The 26,444-nt window shown below is 38.0% G+C and overlaps 1 protein-coding gene across 1 annotated transcript in view; it reads right to left on the reverse strand.

Annotated features, from left to right (window-relative positions):
* Positions 1–26,444, reverse strand: part of ush2a (Usher syndrome 2A (autosomal recessive, mild)) — a 208,666-nt gene that overhangs the window by 35,142 nt on the left and 147,080 nt on the right. The window contains exons 49-57 of the mRNA XM_084096104.1: positions 25,718–25,886; positions 25,366–25,587; positions 16,975–17,198; positions 14,796–15,048; positions 11,751–11,948; positions 9,366–9,520; positions 7,944–8,142; positions 1,520–1,627; positions 1,168–1,351 (exon numbers count right to left, since the gene is read on the reverse strand). Of these exons, the coding sequence (XP_083952230.1) occupies positions 1,168–1,351; positions 1,520–1,627; positions 7,944–8,142; positions 9,366–9,520; positions 11,751–11,948; positions 14,796–15,048; positions 16,975–17,198; positions 25,366–25,587; positions 25,718–25,886 (1,712 nt within the window). The remainder of the gene's footprint in view (positions 1–1,167; positions 1,352–1,519; positions 1,628–7,943; positions 8,143–9,365; positions 9,521–11,750; positions 11,949–14,795; positions 15,049–16,974; positions 17,199–25,365; positions 25,588–25,717; positions 25,887–26,444) is intronic.

The following is a 26,444-nucleotide window of genomic DNA, read 5'->3' on the forward strand; positions in this document are numbered from 1 at the left end:
AACACTGTTTTACAGCTGGACAGCACTTAGGTTGGTTTGATCGTTCAGATAGACAGGTCTTGATTTACCATATGCCACAGAATAGGAGCGCACAGCTGAAACAGCGCTGGAAGATCATCACTGATCTTATTACTTGTTTATTCTACTGTATGTATTTTTATTGTGGTGTTTACACAAGTAAATAGTTCTTATGCTCAGTAAAATTATTTGTTTGGAGGTTTTTCTGGACCCTTGGTTAACTATGTTTAGAAATAAATGGCTTGAACTAATAATTAATACACTAAATAATTTGTTATATACATATATACACTCCTGGGCAAAAAGAAAAAGGGCCAAGCCAAAAATGGTCTTTTAATGGTCAACCATTTTAATCACAAATAACTGGTCAGGAAATTAAAAAGAATTGCACAAATACTAGTTCTGTAGATAAAGTAACTTAGCATGGAATTTCCTTCCCCTTTGTTTTCTTTAAATGTTTAAGCGGTGTGGGTAAACTTGCAGACAGCTTTTTATAGGAAGAAGAGTCAGTGTTGTTCCACTCCATGTTAATGGCTTCAAACAGTTCATGAGTAGTTGAAAAATGTCTCCCAGTTAGTTTCAGTTTAATGTGAGACCAAATATTCACTATAGGGTTCAAATCTGGACTCAAAACATGAGCCTGATAGACTAGTTCTCAAGCCACTTCTGGGTTGTCTTTGCAATTTGGGCAGGAGTATTATCTTGTTGAAAAATAACATCTGATCATTCCTCTATAGATAACTTTTCATTTGTGGGAAGCAAGCCATTCTTGCATTAAATGGCTTTTCAAAGTGAAGGGGTAATTTCCTGACCAATAATTTGTAGTTAAGACAATTAAAAGCTTAGTGTTTAGCCATTTTGAGCCTCAGTCTCGCTCTCCATCAACAGTAGAAAAGTTTAGTTGGTGTCCTAACTCTAATCACAAGAGGAACGCGATCAATGCGACTCTCCAAGCCAACGCTGCTGCTCATTAGCTAGCCTCCCTGCTCGCTCCTCTTAAAAACTTTTAATGATTTGGTATCAGAGCAGCTCTGTTACTGAAGAGCTCTGTTATTGTAGAGTCCCAGGATTCTTTAAGACACACATAGGATTAGATGTCATCGATAATCAAGTGCTAATGGCTTGTTAAAGATAGCCGATAGATAGAACCTGGTGTTGGGCTGAAGGCCAGCGTCTGTGTAGCTCATCTTTCCTCCGTCACTGGTGAAGACGACCACTCCGTCACGCAGCAGCCGATACCGAGAGAGCAGGCCATTGGGTTTGAGCGGCTGGCTCCAGTGAAGCTCCACTGCTGAAGAGTTCACCTGTATATGCCTGGGCACCACCCACACATCTAGAGAAGAGAAAACAAAGAGGATAGGACAGACGAGACAAGTGAATATATTAAATACAATATACAGTATATATATAACTCTGATTATGCATTTAAAATCAAAAACAAACAACGTTTTTAGTGTGAGATGATATGTTACAGTGAGTGTGTGTGTGTAAGTGCATTAACCTGCTGGTGCATCTTCCAGTGTGCGACCCATAGATGGCTGACTTGCTCCGCAACCGGCTGCAGTGCATGCAACAAGAATGAAGCTGTAGTCGGTGTGCGGCTGCAGACCTGCAAAAACAGTCAATGGACATTGCTTTTAAACACCATCTGCAACAATCACCTCTGCACTTACACATGTGCTAATGAATTTAATAATAAATATAATATAATATATATAATATTATAATTTCAAAATATAAAATGTGAATATAATTTAATATATTTACTACTTAATTATAATGTAGTTTTAAATATATTTTAAAAAAACGATCAATATTTATTAGAAATATAAAATGTATCTGATTTAAATGTATAACAACTCTGTACCTCACATAACAGCAAACAATACACTGGAATCCCTCTGAATGTTTAATGTAATATTACAGCCAATGGCCCACTGAACAACTAAATGTATATAAATAATAGAATTAACAAGCTTTTGGATTCATTAATATATTATATATATATATATATATATATATATACACATGTTGTTTGTTTATAAAATGTATGAGTAATTTGGTGTCTAACACAGCACCTGTGACAAAGATGCAGCTTCAGCAGTCAGAACTCTAAATCTGGTTCTAATCCTGAAGCACTTTAAATCTCACTTTAATCCTGAACTCTGCACACCCCGTAAAGCCGTGCCTGTGTCCGTCGAGCACTGCCTCCACATCTGGAGGAACACATGCACCCGTGCTCCTGTTTAGTATGCCTTACGGCCTCTCTCATTTAACCCAAACACAGATCAATTTTTTCAGAACGTTGAGCTGTGTTTGGGTTAAGTAAAGAATTCTGTTGAGCATACTAAACACAGGGGAAAACCACTGAATATTGCCTTTAAAGCTTCACTTCACACATCGCCATGCAAAACATGTCCAGGTGTGTATTCTAGAAGGGCTAGGTTATTATAGTGTTGAGGAGTAAGTTATTAGAGCATTTGGTGTTCAGGGGGGCTGAAACCATTCGCATGCCGTAAATCCAACCCAATTTAGAGATCAATCTACCTGGGTAACTAATAGGAAGATTACATTATTCAGAAAAAAAAATCTTTGAATGATTAGTCAGAAATAACCTCATGGAGGTTAGCTTTAGAAATAATATTAGTAAAAACATTAACATCCCAATTTATTATTATTATTATAATACATAGGAAACAGATTATTTAATTTTAAATATTAAAATTACACAGACAATACTATTTTTATGGACTCAAACTTGCACTTAAACGAAGCATATGCTGTCTAATATTATTAATATGCATGTATATTATACCAAAAAAGAAAATATATTGATCCATTCGATATCACCCTCAGTTACATTTTGATATTCCATTTAAACTGAAGGGGGCACTCTTAGCCTGTTAAAGACATATGCACCTTTAATGAAAATTCCAAATAAATACATATATAAATAAACAGGAGTAAAAAAAAAAATCAATCATTTTAGCTCTAACCCCTCTAAGCACACAACGGCCCATTTGTAGCACACAGCTAACACAAAGTGAAACAATGCCGTAACTGTCATCCAAATTGCTCCGTACAGCACAATGAGGAAGTGTGAGGTAATAAACGATATAAAAAGGTATTTTATTGACAAGCTGCCATTTACTGTTTGCATTAGAGAATATGAGAAGATGATAGGTGCTATTTCTGAACGTGGCGACCTGATGAGAAAAGGCCTGCAATGCTTACTCACTTTACCTGCCACATTGATAAAAACCTCTAAATAATTAAGTGCCCACTTCCTGTCTACAATTACTTAATGTTTTTTTTTTTTTTCTGTCTGGAGGGGATTATGAAGCGATCTGTGGGCTCTACGTGTCAGCCAAGCTAGGAGACTACCCCTGATGCCTTTTATAGGATCAGTTTCCTCCCGCTCACGCATAATTTAGGAGGCAAAGGTTCTTCTCTTCTATCAGGACATGGGCAGACCTCTCTGAACCCTGATAAAGCAGCTGCACACGGAAGACTGATAAGCCAGGTGAAGGGGTTTGAGAATGTGGTGCTGGCTAAAACTAACTAGTGACTTTATACACTTACATACGTTTTTTGCTTATAATGACATGAAGTCTTTCGGTTTTTAATTGTGTAACTTGGAAATGTAAAGTATGTTACAAGCTGACACGTTTAGAATAATTTTCAGAGCATTATATTTTATGAAAACATTCAATGAAGATTTAAACTAATAGAATTAGTTTTAGAAAAAGAATTAAAATGCTAGTACTGTATATTAATACATTATTAATTCATTTACAAATGTCCAATTAAACGCATGGCTTGCAACATAATTTATATAATTGAGAGCAATAATTCACATTAGGTAATGAAAAGCTATACATATTTTAGATTCTTTGGGGATTTTATACTTAATTTAACCGAAGCTAATTTGCAATGATGAAGTGCATTTTGACTATGCGATACTAAGAATTTTTTTTTTTACTCAAATTTGGACTAATAATTTGGAATACACACTAAAAAGCACATTTTGAAGACTGGCATTTATGTTATTTTTTTTAAATATTGATTTCTTAATTTTTTATGCAATTTAAATAATCATACAACACTACACTTAGTTAATTAAAGCACATTTCACACTGCAATTTTCCATCGTGCAAAAAAAAGTGAAATAAATAAATCACCTTCTTCTGCCCTATTAAAATAAAGGGCATTTGAGGTGTAGTCTATAATCTTAATTGTATGATCTAAAAAAAAAAAAACATTTAAAAGGTACAAAAAAAGCTTTTATAAACCTTTTTCTCACTCACTGGATTTTTCCCAATGTGTTGAAGTCACAGTCAAAACTAATAATGCTTTAATTATTGATGCCTTTCATTTATTTGGTCCTCATTCATTACAATAACAAAGGGGACAGGAACTGTCTTTGTCACTAGGAGTGCTGTCATATGAAAGGGCCGGCTCTCACAGTGTGTGTGAACGTGCGCACAGCTCCTGTAGCTACAAAGAAATGTTTGAACACGATCTCTTTCAATTCCATGCATCACACACAACTTCAATAAATTTCATTTTTTGATGTATATGTAGTAAACTCACATACACTCTTAAAAATATTGGTTCCGATCCAAGAATCTTTCAGTGATCAGTTCTAAAAAAGAATATTTTTTTTCCTTAGTGTGAAGAGGATTTTAAGAACAATTTCTTACTATAAAGAACCTTTTGTGCAATGAAAATGTTTCAGGGAATTTCTTCATGGAACCATAGATGCCAATATTTTGTATAAAATTGTGCATGTAACAAGCGCTCAAATGCAACTTGCTTCTAAATTAAGTTTTAGTCTTAATAGTTTCATAGGTACCAAAGAGAAAAAAAAAAAGCTAAATCTGTAATCCAGTGACTCTAATGTGGTGTTTAAAGTGGCAGCTTTGTTGCCACAAAGAAAGCAAGCAGGAGGCTTGAGCACTTTGGTGTGTGTTTAATCATGTCAAGTGAGGGAAGGCAGGAAGTTTGGAGGTTTTAAGGAGCACGGAGGTGCTTCCCAGCAGCAGTCGGCGCTGGAGCACAGACGCTCAGCCTGCCCGAGCCGGCGCACGGCACAAAACACTGGTAGGATTTACCGCTCTGCGCAGAGGGACATGAAAGTCTCAACGCGGCTTTAGAGCCTCTCCACAAAGGAAACCCCGAGCAAAGGCATTTTGCAGCCTCTGCCAGCGACTGAACGCCATCACCGCTGCCTCACATCCCAGCCAGCGAGACCGCCTTTGCCTGCCATCACCCCCAGCCAAGTCTTAAACACGCCACACTGCCAGCCGGCCAAATCTGCCATCAGATCCCCTCCCTCCCCACTCACCCCAGGATCCAGGACTGGATGATTTGTTTGGTGCGTGCCGTCGCTGCCAACTTCAGGGCCTTCAGAGGAACAGAAGAACTCGGAAAGCCCCTTACCGCCGCTACTAGCTGAAATATCTTTGGTCGACAGCAAGTTGCAGTTGAGCTCCGACCATTTGAAGGTCCCTGCTGAATTCAAGCTTATTTACAAAAATGTGGTGCTTCCCAGTGGCTCCTCTGGAGTGCACAGACAGACAGCCTGTGGCTGAGCGCTGCTGAAGGCAGGGAGGGAGGTCTGAGCTTGTGTTCGGAGAGGAAAGCTGAGAACTACACGCCAGGAGATTCCTCAAGTAGATCAGCTAAACACAGGAAACCTGCTATTTAAACATCATTGCTTTCAGTGAGACTCTGCCTATGAGGTGTTTAAGCTACACGGACTGCACAGTCAACAGTCTCAAAACACAATTTTTTTTTTACAATATATTTAAATAAGTGAGCCTGATTTTCTCCTGGACGTCCGTAAGCTCAAACACGGGAAGTGAGGATGTCATTCTCTCCGGCGTTATGGGATGTTAGCATTCCCAGAGTCAGCCATCTCTCAGAGGAGCGGCTTCCCTGCATGCGATTCATTCAGATTAATCCTGACTGGAAAGAGATCAGATGCTCCTCAAAACGATGTGCCCGACTCAGGTTTGATAATCATGTCAGCGATAGTGTCGACAGGCTGGAGCGAGAAACATTCTCTCTTTTTCCTCTCTGCATGAATTATGCGTTTCATATTGGTCCGTAGAGACAGACACTTACAGCGCATATGTGCTATTTGAATAGGAGCCCATTCAAAAAGATCATTTAAAAGAAACAAAATACATATTCCAGTCTAGACAACAAACAAATAAATAATTTTGCTACTACTATTGTTATTATTGCTGCCAGTTGATTACACATTTTTAACTGACTTTATTACAATATCTACCGATTGTAATAATTATATTAACAGCAGTTGCGTGTATCAATATTTGAAAAGCTTCCAAACATTACATTACCATTGCAGACATTATAAAAAGTGGCCGCTTTTTAAGACAATGTGTACAAAATAGCATGAAAAATGAAAATAAATTATTATTACTGCTTCCTCTTGATTACACATTTATAATTGAATCTACTGAATTTAATTACATTATTTACCCATTATAATAATTACATTAATAGCAGTTACATGTATCAATATTAGCTAAAAACAACAAAAAACAAAAAAAGTGATAAAACAGATACTGCTCAGAGGAAAATGTAAATCTTCCTTGGAAGGAAATATATTTGTGAGCACTTAATCTAAACCCCTCTCTCTGTGTGTGCTGGCTGTTGTGCAGCTGTCCATTGCCATGTGCTGGGCTGTGTAAAGTCGGGCGGCACTGAAAGTGGGAGTGCGCCTTGCGCGTACCCTTGCGGTGGTGACGGATGGCTCGGGGCCAGGAACACTGCTCCTCTCCCAGGCAGATAAAAGAAGCCCCACAAATCAGCCGAGGCCTCAGGAGTGATGGGCAGGCCGGCTGCTCATTGCGGGAATCAGGTGTAAATTCAGTCATTAGATTGCTTCCAGAAACAGCATGCATAAATAAAGGCAGGGCACGTGGAGGAGACACGGCGGATTCTCTCTCTCTTACTCTCGCTGCTGCTGCCGTCAGGGCCAGCATGGGGCAGCGCGTAGGGGGCGGCTGCTCTCTGCTGCTAAACTGATTCATCACTCGCCCTCTGACTTTCCTCTTTATTCCTCTCTCTCATTTAGTACTTTCCTTATGTTAAAGGAGTTAAAGAGTTTATAGGTATTAGAGACAAACTTTTCTTCATAGTTAATCTGTTTTACAGTTTAAAATATATCAGAGTTACTTAATCCGCTACGTAAAAAAGCTTTGTGGACTGTACTTAGATGGTATAACAATAAGTCTTATAAAACAGACATCTGGGGGAGATATCTGCAGAGATATATAATTCACCTCATAAAAATGTGGGTCCTAAAAACAAATCATTAAAAAAAGTAAAATAATCATATTAAAAAAATATATATAATTTTATATATATACAGATCATTCAAATCTATAGCAAGAACTACTGTGTATATAAAAACGAATTAATATTATTTTTAATATTTATTTTTAAACTGTTTCAAAATATGGTGTTGGTAAGTTGCTTTTTTTTTTTTTTTTAAAGAAGCCTCTTATGGTCACCAAGGCAAGTAATATTGTGAGATATTATTACATCATTCCTAAGTACTGTTTTCTATTTTAATATATTTAACAATGTAATTTATTCCTGTGATGGCAGAGCTGATTTTTCAGCATCACATGATCCTTCAGAAATTATTAAAATACTATACTGATCATTATTCTTATTATATGTTGAATATTGATCAGTTGTGGGGCTTAATATTTTTGGTGGAAACCATTCATACATTTGTGTCAGGATTCTTTAATGAATAGAAAGTTTAAAAGAACAGCATTTATTTGAAATTTTAGTAAATATTTTTGTAACTCTTTACTGCCACCTTCATTTGAATGTGTCCTTTGTGAATAAATGTATTTATATTTGTAGTGTATATGTGATACCTGTGACATTGTAAGCCATCTCCCCCTCTGTTTCCGTGTGGATCACTCCAACGCCGCTCTGATTGATGTGGTACTCCCGGATGATACCGTTCGGTTTGGCTGGAGCCACCCAGCTGATCTTTAGTGCCCCGGGCCCCAGCGCGCTCACCACGGGAGCGGCGATTCCCTCTGGCTCCCCCTGGACAGTCACTGCCACAACCTGGACACACAACAAAAAGAATTACAGAGCAATTTGCCCTAATGGAGGCTTGGATATCCTGCTCTAATAGAATGTCACTAGTGGTTTCAACTCTTGTCTTTAGGAGTGGCAGACTATTAGGAAAGGGCCGTGAGAGGTGGTTAAGGTGTTTTTTTTCCCAGCTACGTGTAGTCTGGCCCGGCGCTGGCCTGATGTGCTTGTGAGCCTGCAGAGTGTCCACAAAGATTAAATCAGGTTCCTCATTCCCACCGACAGAGCTGGCTGAGCAGGGTCCCGTTGAACGACAACAGGGTGCCCCGTGGTAATTGCTCCCCTTGTATTGGGTCGGACAATAATTGCAACTGTTTGGGCAATGCTTGCAGGTGTACAAGTTAATCCAGCTCCACTTAAAAAACGATCGTGCGAAGGGGAAGAAGAAAGAAGAAGTGGATCATTGGTGGCCAATTGGTGTGCTGGGCAAGACCCCGGAGGTGTGTGGAAAGAAAAATGGACCTAACGCTGCTCTGGGAGGTTCTTTTTACTTTGCCTCTAGCAGATCTGTGCGGTTATTGATAATCGGATCCTAAATTAGACATAAGAAGAGAAGATAGACAGGTTAATTTCCTCTTTCATCAGCTGAGCCGCTGACAGCTATTACAAGGAGACAACAATTATGGCAGGAAGTCAGCTGTTGCTCTTCTTCCATTAGCTTGCCATTAAAAATATCCTGTTTACTCGGCACTAGCGACATAACATGGGCATGAAAGGGGGAGTACGACTCCTGCAATACTTTACAAGTGTTTTGTAGCTGTTCAGCACAATGCTTGTAAATTTTTGCAGGTAAGACTGTAAAGATGAAGGACAATAGGAAAATGAGAGAGTGGGTAGGAGTGACTATACTACTATATTACTGTATTTTTCTGTTACACTTGAACAGTACCTTTTACAAACATGTTTAAAGTTCTATCCCCAAAAAGTGTCTCTTTAAACGTATCAAAACATTGATTTGTTAAACAAACGTTGAATCCCGACACAGCGACATTATCTCAATTGATAGCGTTAGTTTGGGGCGGGACTGTGTATTTGGCAAACCAATGGCTGGTTGTGTTTGGGAAACCCATTTAGAAATGGTCGTTGTTGCAATCCCATTTGGTACCACTAGTGGCAAAGTAATTACACACTTCACTGTTATGTTGTATGATTCACTGCCTATAAGATGAGAGGTAGATGAGAAATAGACTCACTTTTGAGCTGCCTGTGCAGCCGGCAGCAGTGCAGGCTCTGAGCTGGTACATGTACTCCCGAAAAGGTCGGATTCCTCCCGCATCTGTGAAGCTATGATCGGTGCCACGGTAGCGCTCCTGTCCATCACGCAGGATCACATAGTGAGTTATCTCACCTATCAGAGTACATAAAAACACGCAGGGTCAAAAAATGGCTTCAACATTAATTCCACTCAGTGCAGTAGTGAAACCGTTGAACTAACTTTCAAATCACAACAGATTGGGTGGCAAGCCGTTTGATTAGCACACAGAGTGAAGTCCTAATGAGCAATCAGCATGTTTCTTTACATATTAAGTGGCACAGAAGTTCCCTAAAATGAAGCTTGTTATTCTCACTTAGTGTTTATGCGCATGTGAATTTTGTTCTTCATAAATTATTCTGCCGAGCTATGCAGATTACGCTTAATAACAGGCAGGTCTTCAGAGGAGAGATGATAAAACAATCAGCTAGTTCCACTCTGTCTGAGTCATATCATTACAGCCTGAAGAAAAAGCCTGCCATCCAGTTTGTTGGGGGAAATGTGAGTAAATCTTCTGAGAGTCACGACTTCAGGCGTGGATTACCCAAACTGATTCACCGCGTGATTAATCATTTACATAACCAAACGTTCTACTGAATAAACATATGACAATATTACCATGAGAGTAAGAAACTGCATTACTAGCAGTGGCATCTGGCAAAAAAATGATGTGCTTTGATTTGAAGGGAAGAAAGAAATCAAACTTTATAGGATTATTAATTAAAAAATTGTGAAACTATAAAGAAGTTAAATTTCCAAGAGGTTTCAAGTCTCTACCTATCGTTCCTGACTATGAACTGTGCAATGTGCATTTTAGTTAGCTATTATACATTTCCAATCTGGAAGCAATAACACTTAAAAATGAAGAAACATGATATAATAAATAGTCCAAAACTGTTGCTTTGTCCACTATAACAAACTGTGTTTAAAATTAGTCACTGGATTTTGTGTACAAACTATGAGAAGATATTTAATGTGTAATTAATACAATTCTTAGCAAATAATTCACTTATGATATTTGTAAACTGATATTTACATTATATTGTAAATAAAATATTCATATTATTATAAAAATTGGGACACCGAATTGATGTCATCAGGACCCAAAATCATTACATTATATTGTAAAAACATTTATTTCATAATGTGATTTCCCCCCACTTTCAAATCTTTTACTTCAATGAAAGGTTAGATTTTTGCTAATTTTTTGAATGAAAGATCAGAAGGATAAACAATGCAGATTTATTTTTTACAGCCATTTTTGCCATCATATTTACCAGGGGTGCCACTAATTCTGACCACAACTGTATATATACAGTACAGGTCAAAAGTTTGGAAACATTACGTTTTTTTATATTTTTGAAAGAAGTCTCTAATGCTTATCAAGGCTGCGTTTATTTGATAAAAAATACAGAAAAAAACAGTAATATTGTGAAATATTATTACAACTTAAAATAATAGTTTTGTATTTGAATATACTTTAAAAAATAATGTATTCCTGTGATGCAAAGCTGAATTTTCAGCATCATTACTCCAGTCTTCAGTGTCACATGTGACATCCAGTCTATCACATGATCCTTTAGAAATCATTCTAATATTCTGATTTATTATGAGTGTTGGAAACAGTTCTCCTGCCTAATATATTTGATGAATAAAAGGTTAAAAAGAACTGCATTTATTCAAAATAAAAAAATATTTTCTAATAATATAAATCTTCTTTACTATCACTTTTTATCAATTTAACACATCCTTGCTGAATAAAAGTATTGATTTATTTCAAAAAAAGAAAAAATTACTGACCAGTAGTGTATATTGTTGTTACAAAAGATTTCTATTTTTAAAAAATTTGCTTCTTTTTTTTTTTTTTTTTTTTTTTACTTTTTATTCATCAAAGTATCCTAAAAAAGTATCACAGGTTATGAAAAAATATTAAGCAGCAGAACTGTTTCCAACTTTGATAATGAATCATCATATTAGAATGATTTCTAAAGGATCATGTGATAGACTGGAGTAATGATCCTGAAAATTCAGCTTTGCATCACAGAAATAAATGATAATTTAAAGTATAATAAATTGAAAACCAATTATTTTAAATTGTAATAATATATCACAATATTACATTTTTTTTCTGTATTTTTGATCAAATAAATGCAGGCTTGATGAGCAGAAGAAACTTCTTTCAAAAACATAAAAAATAGTAATGTTTCCAAACTTTTGATCTGTACAGTATATATATATATTTTTTTAATTCACTGGATTGGTTTCACTCAGCTATAGCGGGAATGGGATGTAATAAAAGTCAACACCACCTTTTTAAAATAATTACCATTGGGTTTTTTTGGGGCTGACCATTCAAGCTGGATGATGTCATCACGCAGGCCTACATGGCTCCAGTGAGGAGGAGGCACATCCCAGGGAACGTCTTCTTTAGTAGTGACACGAGAGGAGGGACTGAACCCACGGCCAAAGCTGTTCCAAGCACCAATTCTATACTCATAACTGGTGTAAGGGTCCAGTTCAGTGTCTGAAATGACACACAAGAGAACACAGTCACACAAATACACTTATTCCCCAGAATGTCCCTGAAACCTCATTCTTGACAGCATCACAGGAGAGTCTCTAAAGTGTGTCAGTCTTCACACTAAAACAAGACTAAAGTTTAATGAGCAGCCAGGGACACTGTTTACTGTAATGCTTTTTGTTATCAGAAATACAGCAGTTTGTTGTATACATGTGTTTGGGGAGTCATGGGTGTAAATCTCCGAGATGGGTTTCATCAGACAGGCGGAGGCACTTCTATGAGTGACAGGATGAAAAAATACCCTTCTCAGAGGACAAGACACAGTCTCACAACAAATTAAAGTTAACCAAGCAAACTTATTTATGACTTATTTACATACTAATTTATAAATAAAATATACATATGTATATGAGCAAATTACGTAATTTTATATAATTTTTTTTAAAAGTAAAATTAAATTTGATTGTACATTAGGCAATACCAATTTATTATTTTCTTTTGAAAATAAAAACAGAATATAATAATAGTAGCAGTAATAATAATAGTTATAATTAATGAAAAAGGTTCATTTAAATTTTAATTGAAAACATGAAATATAATTTGTATCCCCTACTACTGTAATTTTAAGATTTTCAATTAAAAAAATGTAGGGTGAATTGATTGGATTGTAAAAAGTGGGTGTTTCAAACTAGAATGGAGCAAAGTGGATTTTATAGGAGGGGTTGAAAAAAGAGAGATTGGTACTGTCGAAAAAGAAGGTTTGTATGTAAAACAATACATAATAACATAATAATGTACAACAAGACCAGTGACATTGTTAGATTTAAACAGGGTGAATTTGTATTTCATGATGACGTTAAAATACACAAAACCCCAAGGCCTCAAGGGTGTTTGCTACACAAAGTCAGGAGGAAGCAGAATCGTTCATATTTGTGTGGCTGGCAAATCAACTCTTGGGCAGCATTTGTCCGAGAGCACTCAGTGTCATCTTTCTCCGGGGTGCGGGTATGGGGGCGTGAGAAACATCTGGAGGAGTGCAGGGCCACGACAGGTTTATACGCTTCTGCCCAGATGGTGGCACAGCGCTGACTAGAATCACTCTCCTCGTGCCAGCCAGCCCCCTCAACTCCTGCATTAGTCTTGATTAAACAGACGTAACTAACCAAATAAATAACACCTCAGATGAGGTTGAGCCAGAACGAGGGGCCAGCACTCCCCCTGAAAACATTAATAAAAGTGTGAGTCAAGGGGGCGCTCTAAACGCCTATCTTAAAGTTTTAATGATGACTTCGAAATAGCAGGTGAGATTTATGACTCGCAACAATTAATACACACTTAAGCATCTGTTCTTGTGAACACATGAAATGTGCAGATGTTTACAGTGTGAGGAACATCCCCAAAATGACTGACACTTTCCTTCTTGTGTGTGTGTGTGGCATTCAGTTTATGTCCTTTACTGTTGTCACTCCTCCTTTTTTCCACCAGGAGCTCCTCCCTGAGAAACTCGATACCGGTGTGACGTGCAGGTGACGCTCATTAGCAATCCCGCCACTGGCCTTGGGCTCTCGGCCCTGCCCTGCTTGCCACGTAACCCCCCCGGCCTGCGAGGGGTGATGGGGTATGTGGCAATCAGGGCGGGGCTGAGAGCCGTGGTAATGGAGCGAGGCCGGTGGCGTGATTGCTCACATTCACTTTCACTTTCCTGAACACAAACCTTGTTACACCGGTTAATTATTTTTATCGTTCTGTTTAAGATTTTCCTTTGGCAGTCAACCAGTCATGAATTCAAATAGTATGGCCTATGCAAATGTGACGCTGACGAGTTGTCAAGTCATCCTATATAAGGCCCAAGGCAATGTGCTGGCATTAGATGTTGGATCACAAGAGTTTATCCGAGGATATGTTACCATGGCAGGTTATATCCAGCATGGTGTGTTTTGAAACCAGTGAAAACTGCAGGTTAGTGTAGAACCGCTACTATTCAGGAAATTGAAAACGAAAACGAGTTACGAGGTTTTTCACCAGCGAATGTCGGAGATTTGTGTTTTGTCTGTCATTAGAACGGTTGCATCTGAGGCAGTAAGGGCATCGCATTAAGTTTTTATCACCTTACAGGTTACAAAGTTTATTGTACATTGTGGGCGCTTAGTTTTTACTGTCGTTTAATATATTTGGCAAAAGCTTGTAATATAAAAGACGAAATGTGACGCACAGGCTGTATTGGCTATGACTTGATAGCAAATACCTGAATGAGACTCTTCTCCGCTCCTCAAATACATAATTGAATAAAGAAAACACTGTACTTTTTCAAAGAACCAATTTTTTATTTACCCTTGCACTGCAAACAAGCAGAGACAGTCTCCAAAATTTGTGAAGGACTTCATTCACGATTGAAGGATAGAGCTATTGTTTTGCAGACAGTTTGTGGATCCACTCGAGTTACGAGGTTAAGTCACAAGCTCTTAGTATAAAGTTCAATTCAAGCAAATTATAGGCACAAAAATAAAATAAAAAATTAAAATAATGTTATTAACCGGTATTTTTTCTAAGCAAACTGTTTTCGGAACGATAATGTTACCAAAGAAACGCATGAAAAAAAAACGTTAAAAAACTGATTCTGCTCGGAGTGAACCAATTAATAATTTTGTTTTTGTTTGTTTTTAAGCCCTGGCTGCTTCTAAAAAAAAAAAAAATTATAATAATAATTTAACAGAAGAGGGTATGCATGCACACATATAATTGACTTATTTTTTAATGCAATTCTTTTGCATTTTTGCATTTTTTTTAATGAAAAGCGTTAACAAAAACAATTATTGAGGGTAAATTGGCAAACATTGTTGACCTGTTTACCTGTGAAACTGTATCGGTTTGCCACTCCACTGTATATCAGCTCCTCTGAGGATGAGCAGAGCTGGCTGTGGGCGGCAGTAGGAGGAGCTTCTGTTGGGGTGGCGGCAGTAGCAGAGGGAGATGAAATGTGCGTGGGGAACGGCTCGCCTGGTACCCATGTACAAATGGACTGCGCCGGGTCAAAATCACACAAGCCGCAGAAAGCTCCCGCGACCGCCGACACAGGACACACCGTACTGGGCCGACATTTCTCCTAAGGACACATACGCACACACACACACTCTCATTAGTGACAACAGTCATCAGACAACTGTTGTGTGTCAAAGTACCCCTGCCAGCGGGTGTGTATGGAGTCCTCTGTCTCAATAAATAGCATGGATGCCCCTTAATGACATAATTACAAGTTAATGACCGCCATCCCAGTTTTCTTTTCTTGGTCTCTTTCTTTTCCTCACGAGCTCAAGCTGGGTGCACGATGAGCTTGTGTTACAGCGAGCAAATCTGATTAATGAAGTGTGACTGTGAGTGCCTACTTCCTGAGGAGAGGAGCAGATACATCACTGCTCTGTGCCTCATTTTTCCAACCTCCACTTTAGACCATGGCAGCTTGAGTTTAAAACTCAACTACTTTACTAAAACACCTATCCAGTGAAGCTCTTTAACAGCTAATTCAGCGCTAAATCTATATGCTAATTATATATATATATATCCACATGTTGTGTTCCACATTACAGTCTTTTCCTCTCTGTTTGCTGATAGTCTGATCCACATTGGTAAATGGTAAATGGTAAATGGACTGCATTTATATAGCGCTTTCACAGACCTATGGCCACCAAAGCGCTTTACATTGCCTCACATTCACCCATTCACTCACTCATTCATACACCGACGGCGGTGTCAGCCATGCAAGGCGCCATCCAGCTCGTCGGGAGCAGCTGGGGTTAGGTGTCTTGCTCATGGACACCTCGACACTTGGTCAAGTGGAACCGGGGATTGAACCACCAACCTTTCGGTTTGTAGACAACCTACATGAACCACTGAGCCACTGCCCCCCCATTGAGCAGAAAATTTATCTCTCGATCAGGCAGCTCTAATTTGATTGGCTGGCTATATGCCAGTATAATCAAATCAAAATCAAAGTATAATCAAAGTTGTGTTTACAAGGTACTGAACATCTACAATTAGTGTTTTTTAAGGTTAAATAATCAATTGATTTGCAAAAGTTTGCCAGGTTAGTGTTCTCATAGTTTGGCTTCAAACACTTTTAGCGTAGTACTAGTAACGTAGTAAGTTAACCAGATATCCATGACCAGAAATGCATTTTGCTTTCTGTCAAATTATAAGTACCAACTATTTTTGATGGACAGATATTCAGATTTAAAATACTTCATGCTATTTTTTTCTATTTTCTGTTCCCATTTAACCTTAAATTACATTAAAATATTTGTACACAAAATGCATATATTAAAATGCATATATACAGTGTATATATATATATATATATATATATAAACACACACATTTTATATGAAATTAAAGTATATTTTACTTTACCACAAATGCTTGTCAGTACATTAAGCAATTCAGAACCACGTTTAAAAGACAGCAGAATTATGAAATTGCATATAAAGATGTACTTAAGTGGGTCAAAAAAGCACTCCAAAGTTCAACTACCTGCATTACATATAAATTTAAACTACAATACATTTTCATTTAATTACAATTAACATACAATTAAGTGTCCGAAACATTACATTCAGTACACACTTAAGCATATTTCCATAAGAAACTCAGCTTCCATAAAAAAAGCACGCTAAAGAGTACTTCCTTTTCACAAGGGCTGATTTGAATATATTTTCAATTTCACTCTATTATAGTGACATCAATGATTTCAGATAAACCTGCCCCTATACCTGACCTAAAAGCAGTTTCTCAATCAAAATGGTCTAAGTGGGCGGTTCTTTTTCAAAGGTCTGTGGTATGGACCAGACATTTAGTCAAAGGTCTCTCCATAATCTGTTTTGGAAAATTTTGGCATTGCTTTAATCTGAATTTGAGAAACTGGCGTGACACTACAGAACAGCTTGAGGGCAAAGTCTCCACTAAGTCTTCATCCTGAAGAACTATTGCTGAAACAACATACAGTGAATATGTCACTCTGAGTGAAAGTGTTAATTACCAGGATGAGGATGCTGGCCGGGGCTCTGTCAGCACACACAGATGTGAGCGGATTGAAGCCCACTCCATTACAACACTCCTCCTCCTGATCAATCACCTCTGACCAGCAGCACTTCAGCGACGCCGTCCTGTTCTCCACCACGTGGACTTTAGACTCGCCGCTGGGACCTGTGCAGCACCAGGAAGTGGATGTGTTGATGTAGTGCTCTCCACAGCAGCTGAATCCTATGTAAAACAAATGTATATACATGAAAGATGTTGATACAAATTAGGGCTTTCACACTTGAAATAGTTAGCCCTGGTTTATTCAAATCCTGGGTTATCTTGCGTCATGTTTCACACTGCTCATAATTTTTCCGGGGTTAACAATTAATCCTGGGTATTCATAATCTGACATTTCACACTGTATATTGACTAAACATGACTGCAGTCAGCACATTTTTTGAACCACGAGTATAGCATCCAACATGTGGCCATTACAGCTCACTGGACGTTTCTAGGCGACGTCAAAGAGCTGCATGTGCGGCTGACATGTAAAAGATGCAGACGGCCGTGCTGCATGGGGAATCAGCTTCACCTGGCAACGTGGCCACTGTCTCCTCCCATCAGCCATCAGTGCTCAGCATCCACATCTGCATCCTCTCCTATTACCTCTAAAAGCATCACAGTGTTCTCAGAGGCCTGACTCAACATACACGCACCGGCCCTGCAAACACAGCTGTGAAAATACTAACTGCATTACACGACCGCTCAAAGGTTTAGGAAGTACATTTTATTCGTTTTAAAAAAGTAATATTTTTATTCAGCAAGGACGCATTCAATTAATCAAAACGGGCAGTAAAGACATTTTTGTTACAAATTATTTCTATTTCAAATAAGTGTTGTTCTTTTGAACTTTCTGTTTATGTTATCTGTGATAAAAATTCACAAAAATATGCTTTTTACTGTATTTTTCATCAAATAAATGCAGCCTTGGTGAGCATAAGAGACCCTAAACTTTCGAACGGTAGTGTACTCAACATTCATTTTGAGAAAAACTTGCATTAATGCGTATAAAGTTGTATTTTCAGAGCATCTACTGGAATAAGGACCAAGATGGTGAAACTGTTTTGAACAAACATTCTTTTTATGCAGTATGATTTGCAGTAAGTACAGCATGGCAGACGGAAGAAAGAATAGAATTTTCCAAAAAGTAGTTTAATATTCTTCTAACAGGAAGTGACTCCTGGTTTATTTCCTTGGGTAAACCATCACTACTATAATTACCATCAACCCCCAGTATGATAAATTGCTAATTGTTTAATACCCTAATCAGCGTTCATTCTTTGCACAGATAAACTGTGACAGCGCCATTAATTTAAATAGTAATTTCACTTAACGGCCAAAACGGCGCAGCAGATTTTTATGCAACGTTTTCTAGGGGCCGCATCCATCACATCTCTGCAGTGACATAAAGATGTCTGACGTGCTCTAACTCACTTAGGGACAGCAGATGTTGCAGAGCTGCATTTGGTGGCAATTCCCAGGGTGCATTACTTCAGCTCCAATGACTTGCAAATAAACAGCTCAACAATTTTTCCAAAATAGCTCTGCCATCACGTCCCATCCCTGCAGCGCTCCATTTTTCATGATATTTCATTTAAAGAGCAGTGAACTTTGACACCCTGACCTCTTGGCTGGGGATGTCCCTCTATTTTGTTCTCCGCACTTCACCTTGGCCTGTCAGCTAAAGCAATTCATTTTCCGTCATCTCCATCTTTGTCGTGCCATGAAAAGGAACAGGAGGGAACACCACTGCCCCCCTAAATCTGGTGTAGGCCCGGCGCAAAAAACATGAGCAGCCTTTTAGCTCACACTTTGTTTTTTCAAGCACCGCAAAATGATTTAGCTAATCTTCAGATTTATGATGGATTTGCATACATTCATTAGAGTGCGAGTGAACGCAGGCGAGCATAAGGTGCTTAGGCTGTGTGAATTAAGGTTCAATCACTTAATGATAAGTAAATATTTAGCATGCAATGAGCAACTGATAAAAATGTGTGCTGTGGCTTACGCAAGCCTTTGGACAAAAAAACTAAAACTTCGTACAAACAAAAGCACTTTTTTGTTTTTTAAATGGCTGAGCACATTCAAAGTCATGCTCAGAGAGCAAAAGGACTATAGTGCTTTGAATATTGGACATTACAATCTTCGAAAAATAGATATGTTTCAGAAACTGTGATTTTTTACTTTTTTCTTTCAAATGATCATTTGCAAGTGAACTCATTTATTAGTTGCATGTTACATGGTACATTGTTATGTATTTATCCTGGTTAAATAGAATTTACTTTAGCCACTGGAGGCACAGAAAAAGTAAATGTGCCAAAAGCTATCAAACGTTCGGGTGATGTAATGATATAATTGTTGATGTAATGTTAGCTATATTAACAGGACAGTTTTGAGTGTCATTGTTTGTCTGGAGCTGATGTGCTTTTTGGCGACTCACAACAAACTCTTGTTCGTATATAATCTTGTACTGTATATTCCTTGTCGTTCGTTCGTCATCTTAGCTTTATATTTCAGTGAAGCATTATTTTATTTAGCTTCAGCTATGATAAAGAGACATGCACTCTTGCATTGCGTGTTCGTGCATTTTGGGTTGGCGAAGCTTTAAGAGAGGGGTGTGTTTGTTTGGGTTGATTTCAAATATCAACAATGTTTCTCAGAAATCTCTTATAGCACCTTTAACTGTTAGCATATACAACTTTGTAAAATGTGTGTAAAAAAAGCATTAGGAGCCATTCACACAATGTGTCTTTGCGTTAAAAAAAAAGTCGAACTTCTTGAGCGTCTTAAAGAAGACTGTTCTTAAAACAGTCAAACACGTCAATACAGTGTTTAAAAAGGGAAAACTATGGAAAAGCAACGCAGTGGGATGTAATAATGCATTCTCTGTGAACTGTTTTTCCTTTTATTCAAACAGTAGTAGTTGTATATAGGTTTTGGCTTAGGGCCAGGATGAGGTCCCCAAAAAAACAACAACAACAACAACCCAGTGACATTTAAAAGTACCATTTGTTGTGTTTCGGACATGTGCATTTAAAGTTTTATGTTCAAGCTTAAATCTCCTCCTTTTGATCCTCCTTTCAGTTCCCCCAAAGAGCAGTGAAAATATTACTGCTGCCCAAGCACTTTCTGTCACATGCAACCGCGGCCAATGGATGAAACGAAGAAAGTCAGTTTAATGTGCTGTTCTTTCACCTCTCCCTCAGGAACACCTGGAATAAATAAATGAATAAAACCAATGTTTCTCACGTATGGAGCAGAAACAACATAACCTTGGCATCTGTTTTCAGGCCTTCCCGCTTGGGTCTCTCCAGGAAAAAGATGGAAAGCTTTTCTAATATTAAACTAAGCCCTAAAGCTCTTGCCTGATCATAAGCCTTATTTTTCCAGTGATTTTCCTCTGACCATTTCTTCTTTTTGTAATGTCTCTCAGCCATCTTTCTTTCTACAGTCTTTATTCAAATCTCCCTCTTGCTCATTCTCTCTCCTCCCCCATCATGAGTGGACACACCCCCTACTGCTGATTGGCTACAAGGGTCCACTTTCAACGTTTCTCAGAAATTGCTTACTGCACCTTTAATGCATTAGTTAACGTAATCTTTGTTAATGTTAATTTATACATATATGTTAAAGTGCACACAAGCATTTGCACATTAAAACATGAATCTCTGTCTGGATTTTCCAAACCAATGCTTTTTTGTATATATTCACATTAAACAAGATTTAAAAATTCTAAAAGAATGTATTGCAATTTAACTAAAACATGACCTAATTTTAATGTATAAAACTACTATACCACTAACTCTGTTATTAAAACAACTCTAAAACATCAAAAGCGTCACCATCAGTGGTCCGACACTACTAGTCCCATTCAATACGTGCAAAGCATTAGGAATCTGTACTTTGTGATTAGTAGTTGAGCCATGCAAAATGCTTTAATTGCTCAAGCCTATTAACTGAGATTATTAGCAGTGAGTAAGGTAAGAAAAGCTATCATCATAACTGTTGAAAGAAAATGGTCTTAATCTGTATGATCTCCAATCTGTCTCAGCAAAAAAAGATCCAGGCGTGTGTTCGGAATAATTCCCTCTCTGGCATTCATGTCTTGTCATTTGCAAGACAGCTTTGGCAGAACAATACGAGGACATATGAGCCATGATGAAGCGCTCGTGCAGTAACAAATACAACGCAGACACTGACGCATTCAGCCACCGGGATCATTTCCACTCGCAAATGGTCATTGTGTCCTTGAGAACATATTTAATTATTGCACTTTTTTGACATCGTCACAGCCATTTCCACACCCACTCTTATGATCTCGCTCTCTCACACACACATACACAGCTCTAAAGCTTTTAACACTTAAATGGTGTAAAATATTCAGATTTAACCTTGAATGTGATTCAGGCACTGTGCTTTTAAGCAGAGCTCTGTACATAAGCAGATATTAAAAGATCTCTCTGTATGACACCAAGCCTCCAGATGCAAAGAACCCTGTAATCCAAATCTAAACTTTAAACAGGACAGCGGGACATGCACAGTAATACCCTGTATTACTCAAGGCTATTGTCTAAACTGTTTCCCATGTCTCAAATGGAAAAATTCAGAAGACTGGATTGGATTTAGACAGTTTAAAGGCTCTTGTAACTTTTCATGGAGGATGATGAAATGTTCCACAGTTCCCCTTCAAACAAATGTCATTGTTTCTGTAACTAGTTTTAAATCTGGGTTATATGCCAGGTTATAATTAAGCAACATTGTTAATATTCTGATGATTGTGATGCGTTTTTTATTTGGTCATTATATTTTCGAAGACTGTGTTATAAACTTGTGAAAAAACTGTGTTAGAATTGGTAAGTTAATTTGCTAGAATCAGTTCAAACGGTATGTTTCAATGAATAGATTCAAAACTCCGATTCAATAATTTGGTTGCTTCATTACTAAAAAAGGTTCACAGATTATTTTTTTATGTATTTAAAGGTTTTTATACCACTATATACCAAAATAATTACCACTCTTTTTAGTGAAAATAGAATTTAAAACGTTTTTTTTCTTGTTTTTTAGTTATTTCATTAAACAAACAGAATCTTCATGGCAACAATGGCTGTTTTCCAACAGTTTTTCAGTAAATGAGCATAATAGTATTTAACCATTTAGATTTGTAGGTATTATGTTAATACCAAATATTAATAAATAATGTAATATAATAAATATTTTTTTATTTAATTATTTATATTTTTAACATAAACCACGTCTATGATGCTATGAAATTAGTCTAAAAAAAGTGTTTATTGTCAAACAAAACTCTGTAATCATTCTAACTACTAGAGACTTCGTATGGCAAATAATGCTGGTCTAAATTGATTTATTATTTGACTTATTGATCAATTGATTGTTTCTTTAGTGATTTATACACCGTGCCCAAAAGGTGACAATGTTAATTTTCTTTTGTAATTTGACTAATAGCAGTTGTTTTTGAGACTGGTTCAGAGATTGGTTCACAGGCAGCTTTTCAAACAGCTGATGGCTGTCTCTAACAATTCCATCTCCACTGCGCCGGAGCACTGCGAGTCCTGACAGGGTAGAGTGTAATGTGTGACAGATCGCACTTTAGGGACCTGGTAATCACATTTCCATCGGCCATCAGCTGGATCTCAGTGGGACATCCTCAGAAAACTGCCTGTGATTCTATTTACACAATCTGGAGAAGCACATGCAGCTTAAACACAATGTCACTGCATTTCTGCACAACAGAGTTCAGAAATACAATAAAAAAATAACCGTTTTCTATTTTAATATATTTTCTAATGTAATTTGTTTTAGTGATGGCAAAGCTGAATTTTCAGCATCATTTCTCCAGTCTTCAGTGTCACATGATCCTTCAGAAATCATAATAATATGCTGATTTGATGCTCAAGAAACATTAATGATTATTATCAATGTTGTTGCCAAAAATGTTTTTGGAAATAATAATATAATTTTGTGATATAATTTTTAGGATTCTTTGATTAATAGAAAGTTCAAAAGAACATGATTTATTAGAAATATTCTAAATGATTTTACTATCACTTTTGATCACTTTAATGCATCCTTGCTGAATAAAAGTATTAATTTCCCAATGTCACGTTTGATCTGCGTTTGACTTTGTGTTTGATTTGCACTGTTCCCAGTTCAGTTTCCTGTGTTAGTTGATCAGTGGCCATGGTTTTTGATTTGCCCTCATGTGTTATACCTGTGTCGTGTTAATTATCTTTTTGGTCACTAGCAGTTTCCCTGTGCATTTATATCCCTGTGTTTCATTCTTTGTAAGATCTCATCTGAAAAAAAAACCTGGTTATTCTGTTTCCTGTGTTTTTGAAAAGGAAACTGTTTGTGAATAGATCCAGCTCTTTTATTTTACACCATTTATTTTCCACACAAACAATTAAACAGTAGTGTATATCATTTTTTGATGGAAGAACTGAAAATAGTTCTAATAATAATAATACACACAATTACTTACAAACATAAGCATATCTTATGTCTCTGTTGCTGGTATTTTATAAGAAAAATCAGACTAGCGAGGCCATGCATTAAAGTGATTTTGTCATGGTTAAAGCACTATGCTTCAAGTTGAATATGACAACACCCCTTCACTGTGGTAAAATCCCTGTAACACCTGGTCTCACATATCATCAACATCAAAAATAAGCAAAATATGCAGCTACTCTATATCCCTAGTAAAGCTAATTAAACACCCAAAGCTTTTACTAAATACATGTTCGTCTATAGCACACTGCAGTTCTGACTCACATTGCATCCTTCTCTGCCAACAGAAGAGGATACCAGCTCATGACATATGCCGTGTTATCTGTCCATTAGCTTATATTTGCAGAGACACTCACCGCTGGTAAAGGAGACAGAACCTTGAGGTGAGTTGGGGTGTCTTTATCAAGGTTAAGTAGCTCATTCAATAATAGAGCAGGCTGACAGCGTCAGGAGCCAGCGTGGAGCTCGCGGCGTGAGCCCTCAGCATCATGAACCAGCGGTGTGGCTACCAGGCAAATGGCCTTTAGTTATCCTAACGGTACTATCCATCATAACATATGCTCTCCCCAGGATGCTCTCTTTAATGAGCGATGACTTCTTCATCTGCCTTATTTCAGTAAGATGAAGGAATGAAGAGAATTTCAAGGTAATGTGAACGAGCGCTGTGGCGTTCAGTGATTTAATCTAGAGAAAAATGTTTCTGCTAGCTTCTGAAATAACTCCAGGTATGTAGTAAAATTAGTGAAGTGATTAAGCTTCCTCAAAAAAAAAGAAGCAAAAATACAAAAACAGGTTTGAAAAACTGTATATCAAGGACAGGGTGATTAACCAAAGCTTGAAAATGTTTACTGGACCCAATCCCAGAATGCTACCGAAGCCACCTAACGACTTATAGACTGTTTGTGTTTGATAAATACACTGGTGCCACTGACCTCATGGTGGCCATTAGTTCTGTTGCATCCTGGGAGCCTGCTGTGGGCTTGGCACAGCTCTGGTTGGTGTTTAGATAGACTCAGCTCCATCATCCAGCCTGACAAAGATGGCTGACACCAGGGCCAGTGCCCATCCAGCCCATCTGTGCCCAGGTGCCCACTTTAGTGGGGCACTGCGGGGGAGCCTGGGTGACCCCAAGAGGGTTCAGCTCCTCTGACACTCCTCCACAGTGTCATTAGAAAGTCACTAAGGAGTGAGGGCTAAACTTAGCTGCAAAGAAGTGGCCATTCGTGCTTTGCCCCATTTAAAGTTAGTGCCACATTTTAGTTTTGAATCAGGAGAGGATTTAAGGCTGGAAATAAAGGCATTCCAAACAGTAACAAGCAGCTATGATAAATGGATTGTTCTATGATAAGTGTAATGGGGGACATGCAAAAATGCTGTGCCATCAATAGCATTTACTTCAAGAGGTTATGACAAATTACGTTCACTCCGCACCGCGTACATACTCTGGTCTGGAACACCACAAACACAGATAACTCTTTTCAACATTGATAATAATAGGAAATGTTTATTAAGAACTAAATAAGCATATTAGAATGGTTTTTGAAGGATCGTGTGACACTGACAACTGGAGTAATGGCTGCTGAAAATTTGCCGTCACATGAAAAAATCACATTTTAAAATATATTAAAATAGAAAACAGTAAATTGTAATAATAATATATTTCACAATATTACTGTTTTACTGTATTGTTGATTAAATAAATGCAGCCGTGGTGAACATAAGGGATCTCATTGACCCCAAACATTTGAACAGCAATGTACAATACAACACACTTATTATAATTCAACATTGTTCTGCAAGCATGTTTCTGGACGCTCACCTGATACATGTTTATGGGGCCTTCCTTGGTCGGCATCTCCACAACACACCGCCTCTCTAGGGACCAGCTGTCCTCCACAGCACTGGGAGCTGAAGCCATCATAAAGACGGCCCCCACAACAGATCTGTCCGGCTCCAGAGCCGTAAGGACTCCCACCACAGCACGAGTCCCCGAGACCGACAGATACACGCCGTTCCACAGAGTCCGGACAACAGACCTCTCCTACAAAACACGTATAGAACAATCATCTATATACAATGCTCAGAAAATAAGCAATATTGAGATTGAGATTTTTTGTGCAACCTAACTTGAATTCACATTTGACTATGTTAAGGCTGAATGCAGTACATACCTGGTGGGACCAGTATGTAATATCCTCCACAGCACTGGTATTGAGACAGAGGCTGGACAAACTGACCTCCACAACACACACTCCCAGAATCCTTTGAAGCTGGAACATAGCGCTCTCCACAACACTGATGGGACTGATTTAGGCTGTGAACGGCCCCTGCACAGCACACCTGCAACAATAAAACACATACACAGATAAAGTTTGCAAAAACATATGCAATTCAAATACATCATCCACACAAGTTTTTCACTCCTCAAGACAATTAAGAAGTAAAGAGGTGGCAATGCTTCAGCCCTGAGGGCCCGCAGAGGCATGTGAGTGCAGGTAGAAATCCAGCCCACCTCTTTGCTCCACAGCAGCAGGCTATATTTAGCCGGACTCCACTGCCTACTTTGGCGAGAAATCAGGACAGGATAGATTCTCTACAGCGCTGAGATGATACTCTTGTGGCGTCTGAAAAATCTGTATTGCCCTGAGCCACTGACATTGTCCTTACCTTCTGGCCCAGCTTCCAGTAGAAAAATGGCATACAGTAAATACCTCCTCTGCTGTGCCTTTGAGAGGTCTGAACTTTTGAACCTACTTGAACCCGGTTTATCAAACTCCTGAGAATTAACCACTATGTGTGAAGACAGTACAAAATAAAGCTTGGGCATACAGTACATAATTGCCATCAAAAGACAGGGTAAAGTACATTAACAAGGGTTGTCAAGCGATTAAAGTCCAA

Source organism: Abramis brama (genome assembly GCF_963993115.1).
Source record: "Abramis brama genome assembly, chromosome: 21".
NCBI lineage: Eukaryota > Metazoa > Chordata > Actinopteri > Cypriniformes > Leuciscidae > Abramis > Abramis brama.